General features: G+C 57.0%; 1 protein-coding gene across 2 annotated transcripts; it reads right to left on the bottom strand.

Moving 5' to 3' along the window:
* Positions 1-168: 168 nt before the first annotated feature.
* NAPB (NSF attachment protein beta) lies at positions 169-8,259 on the bottom strand. 2 transcript variants are annotated; one of them, XM_039568287.1, is made up of 11 exons: positions 8,071-8,259; positions 6,208-6,287; positions 5,798-5,914; positions 5,044-5,090; positions 4,890-4,967; positions 4,193-4,248; positions 3,900-3,984; positions 3,248-3,352; positions 2,953-3,021; positions 2,691-2,741; positions 169-1,813 (listed from the first exon to the last, which is right to left on the bottom strand). In XM_039568287.1, exons 1-11 carry the CDS (start codon positions 8,166-8,168, stop codon positions 1,709-1,711), a joined length of 891 nt encoding a protein of 296 aa, XP_039424221.1. In that variant the 5' UTR covers positions 8,169-8,259; the 3' UTR covers positions 169-1,708. The 2 variants fall into 2 exon arrangements, with proteins under 2 accessions (XP_039424221.1, XP_039424222.1); XM_039568288.1 differs by lacking the exons at positions 5,044-5,090; positions 6,208-6,287; positions 8,071-8,259 and having other exon boundaries at positions 5,798-5,857.
* Between the last annotated feature and the right edge of the window lie 25 nt (positions 8,260-8,284).

Below are 8,284 nucleotides of genomic sequence, written 5' to 3' on the forward strand. Positions count from 1 at the left end.
TGGGATAGTGGAAGGTGTCCCTGGAACAGGGTGAGCTTTAAGCTCCTTTCCCACCCAACCATTCCGTGATTCCGAACAGGAGTTCAGGGAATCACGACTCCTCCCAGCCTCCATCATCCCACCACGCTCCAGCCTTGTGAGTTTCCCAGAAAAACCACTGCTCCCTCCTTCCATCCATGATTTTCACTTTATTCATGAACAGAGTCACACCAAACATGATATTCCTGCTAAGGCCATTTCCTTAAATAAGTTTTCCGAGTAGGGGGTGATGGAAGTGGGGCGGGAATACAGCGGGAGTGGCGGAATTGTCACCTGGGAACCGTCACAATTCACCATGGATACAGCGGAGGACATGCTGGAGCTACTCACACACAGCTACCAGGTGTAGGGATGGAGTAACAGCCCTCCTGCTCCTCCTGGCCTACAACACCCACACAGGGAACGGGAACGCAACCGAGAAACACCGGGAAAAGTGGAGCCTCCCACGCTGTGCTTCCCCTCATCCCGGCTCCCACAGTGCTGGACGCCGGACAAAGCCATTCCGAAGGGTGGGAATGGATGAACTCCTTGTGCTGCCAAGCCTGGAGCTGGGATATCCCTCCTGCCTCCCAAGCCCGGGCTTTTCCATCTCTTTGGGATGTTTGGGATGAACACAAGGACCTGTGGGAAGTACGAGATGGGGAAGGGCGGGAAAACACCAAACCAAGGAGAATTTGGCATGGATCAGGATTTTTGGTTCTCAGACTTCAGAGCCCAGCGAGCCAAGCTCTATCCAAAGCCCAACATTCCAACCTTTTTCCAGAGGAAAGAGGGGCGGGGGCTGCCTGGAGCCTCCAGAACAGCCCTTAAGTCATGACGTCACTCTTCCCAAAGAGTGACAAATTGCACGAGCTCCCAACGCCTCCGACACATCCATGGAAAACCAGGCAGCTCCATCCTCTCTCCCTAACCACGCATCCATAAATTCCTGCAGGAATTTTTCAACCCTTCCCAAGCAAACTGTGCCTTCCCCCGGCACCCGAATTCCCACAAGGCTCCCGTGGGATCAACACCCGTGTGCAGCCGAGGGGTCAGAATTTAGGGATCGTGCCCAGCGCACGCGGAGGGACAGGTACAAAAGCAGATCCTTCCTCGGGTGGAATTCTTTGGGAAGTGGAGGGATGGGATGCACCACGAACTAAAGTGGAAAATCAATCCAAGAAAGATGGAAACCAACCAGGACCTAGGGCCGACCCCGATCCCGGCGCTCCTGGAATGCCTCTGGCGTGGCGAGGGTGTGCGGGATATTGCCAATTCCCAAAGCCTCTGGCTAGCACCGCGTCCAGAGCCCCGAATCCAAGCAGATCCAACACTTGAGAACGGGAAAACAGGAACACAACAGGCTGGAAGCGCTTACTGGTACTGTGCCGGCCTGCATGGAATATTTACATGCTGGAATCAACGGAACAGCGGGAAAACTGGAAGCTGTCAGTGCAGGCACCGGGATGAGTGGGACCAAACCCGAGGAGGAGGAGGAGGAGGAATTCTGCTCCAAGAGCTTCTCCCGCCTCGGATCCGCCCGGAGCATCACCACAGAGCTAAAGAAACACAGGGAGCCGTGGGAGTGGGAAGCGACGAAAGAAAGCGCGGGATTGGGTCGGGAATGCCCGGGATTGGGTCGGGAATTCCCGAAAAGTCCTCGGCTGGAGGCGGGAAGAGCCCGCAGGCATCACTTGAGGTCTCCGTCGCCCTCGCCCTGGATGGTTTTCTTGATGCGCAGCAGCATCGTGGTGAGCCACTGATCCAGCCGCGAGATGGAGTCGAATTCCTTCACCTGGCACCGGCAAAAACGTGGATCAGGAAAGGGAATGAGGCTGGGATGGGAGCGGCACACGTCTGGGAATAAAGGGGAGGGAAAGGGCGGGGGGAATGCAAAGGACAATGAAGAGAAAGGGGGGAGAAACGAGGGGAAAGAAGGGGGGAAAATAATGGGAAAGGGAGAGGGAAAAACAAGGGGAAAGAGGGGAAAAGCAAGGGGAAAAGGGAAAAATAAGGGGAAAGGGAAAATTAAGGGAAAAGCAAGGGGAAAAGGGAAAAATAAGGGGAGAGGGAAAATTAAGGGAAAAGGGGGGAAAATAAGGGGAAAAGGGAGGGGGAAGAATAAGGGGAAAGAAGGGAGGAAAAATAATGGGAAAGTGGGGGGAAACAAGGGAAAATGAGAGAAAAGGGGAAACAAGGGGAAGGAGGAAAAACAGGAAGGGCAAAAAAAAGGGGAAAAGGGGAAGAGAGGAAAAAAGGGGAAGAAGAGAAAAGGAGGAAGAAGAGAAAGGGAACAAACCAAGGGGAAAGGGGGGAAAAACAAGGGAAAGGAAAAAAAAGGAGAAAAGAAAAACGGGCGAAAGGGAAAGAAAAGGGGGAAGGGGGGGAAACAAGGGAAAGCAGAGGGGAAAAGACACAGGGCCAAGATCCTGGGAAAAGTCTCTCCAAACCCACCCCGAGCACTTTAAGCTCCTGTCAAACACCAAAGGATCCAGGCGGGATCTCAACTCTCCATGAGAAACCAGGAATGCTGAAGGAGGAAGCTGGGACCTTGCCGGGGCAGCTCTGCTCCCAGCCCCTCTCCACGGGTTCCCAAATACTGAACAGGGCACAGCTATCCCAAAAAAGAGAGGGCAGAAGTAGCATTCCCAAGGGAATCCGTGAGTACTCACTGCCTCGGTGTAGGCCTCGCTGTTCTGCTCCTCATGGGCTTCCAGCAGTTTCTGGGAAAACACCGGGAAAAATTAGGGAATGCGCTGTTACTCCACGTGCCTGTTGCGGGATCTCATCCCAGGGAACAGAGATCCATGGAAAACACCCACCACAAACACGGCGCTGGGCCAAACCCAGGGAAAAGTGAGGCCAATGTCCCCTAAAAGATTGGGATAGAGGAGAAAAGCCCCGGAAAAGTGGGAAAGCCCCCTGGTTACTCACTTTCAATAGCTTGCATTCCCGGGAATCTGTGAACGCCGGGAACATTTCTTCATATTTCTCCAGCGCAAGCTGGAAGAGAGAAGAGATCCCTTCACGTACCATTCCCGGGTTTTCTCCCAGGATTTGCCTTCCCATCCTCAAACTCCGGGAAGTATCCACCACGTGCCAGTGGCACATCAAGAACTCCAGCCACTGCTGAGGAGGGATCAGGGACTCTGGGGATAACGGTTCCGAGCCCACCGAGCTGCTCCCAGCAGGCTGGTGGGGAGGGCTTGGGAATTCTGGGATAACTGACCTTGGCATTCAGCTCATCCACGATGAAGTGGCACAGGGCGGCTTTGAAGAAATATTCCTTGGCGCTGTACTTGAGCAGAGGGTTATCCATGGTGTTTGTTCCCACCTGGAGAAAAAAACCATGGAAAAAAGGGGCAGGAAAGGAAAGCCTGGATCAAACCAATTCCAATTCCACCCTGAGCCACGGGGCTGGGAATAAAAGGCATGGAAAAAATGCCAAAAGGCTGTTGGGAAGCAAGAAGGTTTCGAGCTCATCCCAAGGCAAGTCAGATGCCACTGGGCTGATCCCTGGTTGACAAGGAAATGGGAAAACAAATCCATTTGGGAAAAAGCTGCTCCGGCATGAACCCCCTGCAAGCACTGCCGGTATTCCCAGGTAAATATCCCACAAAAGGCAGAGCTGATAGATCCAGCAGGGAATTTTCTGCCAAAGGGAGCTGGAAATACATTCCTTTTCTTGGAAACACCGGAAATCACAGATGTGGCACTTGGGGACACTTGGCCGTGCCAGGGGAACAGCGGGACACGGACCTCAGAGAGCTTTTCCAACCTAAGCAGCTCCCTGATTCCAGCAGTTTTGCCAACCCCCCCGTGCCCTTTTCCTTGGGATTTGCCTATGCCCATGGCTGTTCCCATGGGATCTGGTTCCTGACCTGCTCGTAGATCTCGATGGCTTTCTGGTACTGCTCCAGCTGCGCCGCGTACGCCGCCACCTTCAGCAGACACTTGTTGGCTGAGCTGCAACCGCATCCCAAAAATCAGGCCCTGAATCCTGGGAATTCACCAGCCCGTGCCCCAGCACCACCCAGCACCCCTTCCCTGAGAGAAAAGCGGGAAGCCACAGCTGGGATTTAGAGGAATTCTCTCAGAATAGCCTGAATTAGAAGTGTGGTGGTTGTGGGATGCATCCCTGCTCCGGCCCTTCCCGCCGATCCCAAGGACTTGCCTGTTGGATTCCTCTCCCTTGTAATAATCCGCAGCCTGCTCGTAGTGCGCGATGGCCTGGGGACAGAAACGTGGGATCAGAAATCCCGGGATAGAGCACCCCAGGGAGCAGCACTGACATGCAGGGAGAGCGATGGGATCCAACGGAGCGGAGCCGAGGAAGGGAATCCTTGCCTGGAAAATCATCCCTAAACCCCACCCGCTTTTATCCTGCAAAACTCCAGCAGGAGATCCGCAGTGGGATTCCTGCCCAGGGAGCCTGGAAATGGGAATGAGGGAATCACTGCTGACATGGGAACTGAAGAGGGACAGAAAACGGCTCCATGACATTCCCAAAGCGCTCTTCCAATGGGGACACCGAGGTGGGCTCTCACCGGAGCGTTCGGCACAGGGACACACCAAAAGGCTGGGAATGCTCCATGCTGGGAAAAGCACTGACTCCAAGTCAGGCCTGGATTGCACCTACACTGGGAATTCCCGGAGATGGGGATTACTGAGAGCAAGGAAATCCCAGGATGGTTTGGGTTGGGAGGGAAGATCCAGTTCCATTGGGGGAACACCTTCCACTATCCCAGGCGGCTCCAGCTTGGAAACTTCCAGGGATGGGGCAGCCAAGGCTTTCTGGGAAAGCCATGCCGGGGCCTCCAATGACGTCACTGATGACGTCAGCAGCGATGACATCCCCGACGTCCCCTCACCTTCTCGATGTCCACCAGCTCGGCCTCGTAGATCTCGGCGATGGTGATGTGGTGCTTGGCGGCGATGGTGAAGCGGCCCTGGGGACGGGAGGGAGGCGGGGTGAGGCGCGGCGTTCCCGGGAGCCGCGCGGGTTCCCGGGAGCGGCGCCCTTACCATGTCCGTGTAGATATCGATGGCTGCGTTTAAGCAGTTGATGGCCTCTGCAGCGTGCGTGAGAGACAACAGCGTCAGCCTCAGCCCGCTCCCAACCCCGTTCCCTGCAGCTGCTCCAGGGACACCGACTCCGCAGGGTGGCTGCAGTGACCTCGGTCCCAGCGCCCCCAGCAATTCCCAAAGGGAGCAAACACCGGGATGACCCAACCCTGAGTTTGGCCTCTGCCTCCCCCAGCGCAGCAAAATTCAAGGGATCAACTCCACAATGCTGCTGTTTTCCAGGGAATTCTGGGTTTTATCCACCCTGAGTTTGTTCCCGTGTCTCCTGGGATAGTGCTGGTGGGAGGTGGGGGATTCGCTTCCAGACCTGTCTAGGGAAAATGGGATTGGAGGCTTTCCCAAAAATCCCAACCAGCTTGAAAGAATCCCAGATCCTCGACTGTCATCCCAGCAAAGGCCAGGACTGGGGAAAGCCTCGGGGACACGGCAGGGATCCCACCGGGATCCAGCCCAGGGACTGCCTAGAGCCACTCCTCAGGAAGCCCTTCCCTAAAGCCAAGCCAAACCAGGACGGAAGCTGCTGGAATTCCCAACGCCCCGCAGCATCCCCAATCCCAACAAACACCACGGATGGTGCTGACCCTCCTGCACCATCCCAAATCTCCTGGAAAAGCAGGAATGCACCTCCGCCACCACTGAGCGTTCAACCACTGGGAACAATCCCGGATTCCGCTGCCGGATTCCGCTGCCTTACCTTGCGGATCCGCTTTTTTGTAGGCATTCCCAGCATCCACGAAGCTGGTGGCGGAGTCATGCTTGCTCTGGAGCTGCATGTGCAGCTTGGCTGCCTGGCAAAAGGCATTTCCTGCCGCTGGAAAAGAAGGAACAGCGATCCCGTGAATCCTGGGAACGAGCGGGAATGTGCCACTTCCGGGACTCATGGAGATTCAGGGATGAGGGCTTCCCAGCAGGATCACCAGCTGTCATTTTAGAATTCATCCAAGATCCTTCAGCTTATTCCCTCTGCCCACTCTCCCAGCATTTAAGTAGGAATTGCACGGACACAGAGACCATTCCCTATGGAATAACTCACTGGAAGTTTGGGCACTCCGGGATCACCTGGGATCAGTGATGCCACCCCCAAATCCCAGGATTTGGACTCACCACTCCAGTTTTTGGCGATCTTGAACATGTTGGCAGCCCTGGTGTACATCTCACACGCCTCCTCCACCCGGGTGTTGCCCCTGGAATACAGCGGGAAAGCTCCTGAGGCCGGGCGGGAACACGGCTCCCGAGCCGAAATCGGGATTGGGAATCTTGGCCTCTCCAGGCTCCCTGAGGCTGATCCCGCCCCCCATGTGAGAGCACTGAAAGGGGAACGCTGGAGTTGGGGGCTCTCCCGGAATTCCGAGATGCCAAAGGTCAGCGTTTTTGGTAAGGGAATGCAGATTTTTCATGGAACTCCTGGAAAAAAGGAGGCTCCGGGGGGACCTCCTCGCTCTCCGTAAGTCCCTGACAGGAGCCAGGTGGGATCGAGTTCTGCTCCCGTGGAAAAAAAGGAACCCCAGAATCCCTAAGGCTGGAAACCCCTCAAGCCCACGAATCCAACATTCCCCCACAATCCACATCCCCAGGCGCCCCATCCACGCTGCTCTTCAATCCACCTCACAGCAGCGATTATTCCGTTTTCTTTCCCATCCCTTGGGAATTCTGGTGCTTTTCTCCCCTCCCTCTCTCCCTCTGGCAGCCGAGCCCGGTTGGTTTGGAAGCGCAGGCGGGATTTTTGGATCCCTCCTTGCCCTTGGAAGCCACCTCTGGCACAAGCTGAAGCCAATAGCGGCAGCACCGAGGAATGCTACACCCGGAGAGGCCTCTGGAATGGGCAGGTCCCAGCCTTTTCATCCCAAAAAACTAAAACTAAAGGAATAACAGCGCTTGTGCAAGGTGGTGGAGCAATTCCAGGAGGAGCCCAGGCAGGAAGCGGGCACTGGGAGGCCTGGACATCCCGTTTGCCGGGACGATGCCAAGAGCCGAGTCACCCCCCCCATCCTCTCCTTCCTCTTTTTTTCCCTCCAGCTATTTTTAGCCCTGAAAATTAAAAATTCCCCTCTCGAAATCTCTGCCCGTTCCCTCCAAGGATTTTCAGGAATTTGCCGCCCGGATTACGCCCCTGGAGCAGGCCCTGCCTGATTAATCTGCTGGAATCTGGCCGGGGAGGAATTTCTATTTAAAACTTGGGGGTTTTAGGGCGGCCGCAGCCGATTTTTCCTGGCTGATGGATACAAACCTCCAGGCCTTCGCGGAGCATCGCTCCGGGAATGCTCTTCCCTTAAAAAAACTAAGGAAAAGAGGGACTGAGGTGGCCAAACCATCCCGTTTCCAGACACACCCCCAGGAACAGCGAGGCTCGAGCAGCCAGGCCCAGGGAAAAGGAAGCTCTGCCATTTTCTGGGATAGCGCCGGCCGCAACCCCGGGGTGCCGGTGTTCCCTGGGATTTCGGGAGAGCCCATCCCCGCCAGGGCGAATCCCGGCGGTGCCGGGAGATGATTCCCCCGGGATAAAGCCGGGCCGCGGGCGGAGGACGGGAGCCGCAGAGGCCGAGCGCGCTCGGCACATCCCTGAGGCCATGGGCGGCCAGGAGGGGCTGCTCCGGGGAGAGCGGGCTTTGGATCGGGATGGGAGCGCTCCGTGCGCCCTGACAGGGATAAGGGAGACCCTCACCCACACCGCGGGGCAGGAGCTGGGAAAAAGGGGGAACAGATTGCGAAGGGGAGGATGGACGTGGGGAAGGGGGCTGGAAATAGGGAAGGGGCGGATGTAGGAGACGGGAGGGGGGCAGGGGCTCGGGGTGGGGGGGGGGATCCAGGAGCTGAAGGGGAGCGGGAGCTGGGAATGGGGGTGCGAAGGGGCTGGAAGGCGGCGGGCAGGAGCTGGAGAGGAGGATCCAGGAGCCGGGAAAGGGGGGAGATGCAGGAGGTTGGCCGGGGGATGCGGAATGCGGGAAGGGTGATGCGGGAGCCGCTCACCCGAAGAGCCCCCGCAGGAAGGAGTGCGAGCCCTTGACGCGCTTCTCGGCCTCGGCCATGAGCTGCACGGCCTCCCGCTCCTTCCCGGCGCTGTCCATGGCTCGCGCTTTCCCTGCTCGTCTCTCCTTCCTCTCCGCTCCTTCCTCCTCCTCCTCCGCCGCGGCACCGGGAGCGCGGCGGGCGCGTGCGCGGGGCGGGGCGCGCGCAGGATGCG

Source organism: Corvus cornix, chromosome 3, assembly GCF_000738735.6.
Source record: "Corvus cornix cornix isolate S_Up_H32 chromosome 3, ASM73873v5, whole genome shotgun sequence".
In the NCBI taxonomy this organism is placed as follows: domain Eukaryota; kingdom Metazoa; phylum Chordata; class Aves; order Passeriformes; family Corvidae; genus Corvus; species Corvus cornix.

Bases quoted from the DNA above. Each gene is read 5' to 3' on its own strand.
- NAPB (XM_039568287.1), bottom strand. From the start codon at position 8,168: ATGGACAGCGCCGGGAAGGAGCGGGAGGCCGTGCAGCTCATGGCCGAG. The intron at 3,985-4,192 runs GCAAGTCCTTGG...ATGCGGTTGCAG, and splicing joins AAGGGAGAGGAATCCAACAG to CTCAGCCAACAAGTGTCTGC. The intron at 1,814-2,690 runs GTGAGTACTCAC...TGCCGGTGCCAG, and splicing joins GCGAGGCCTACACCGAGGCA to GTGAAGGAATTCGACTCCAT.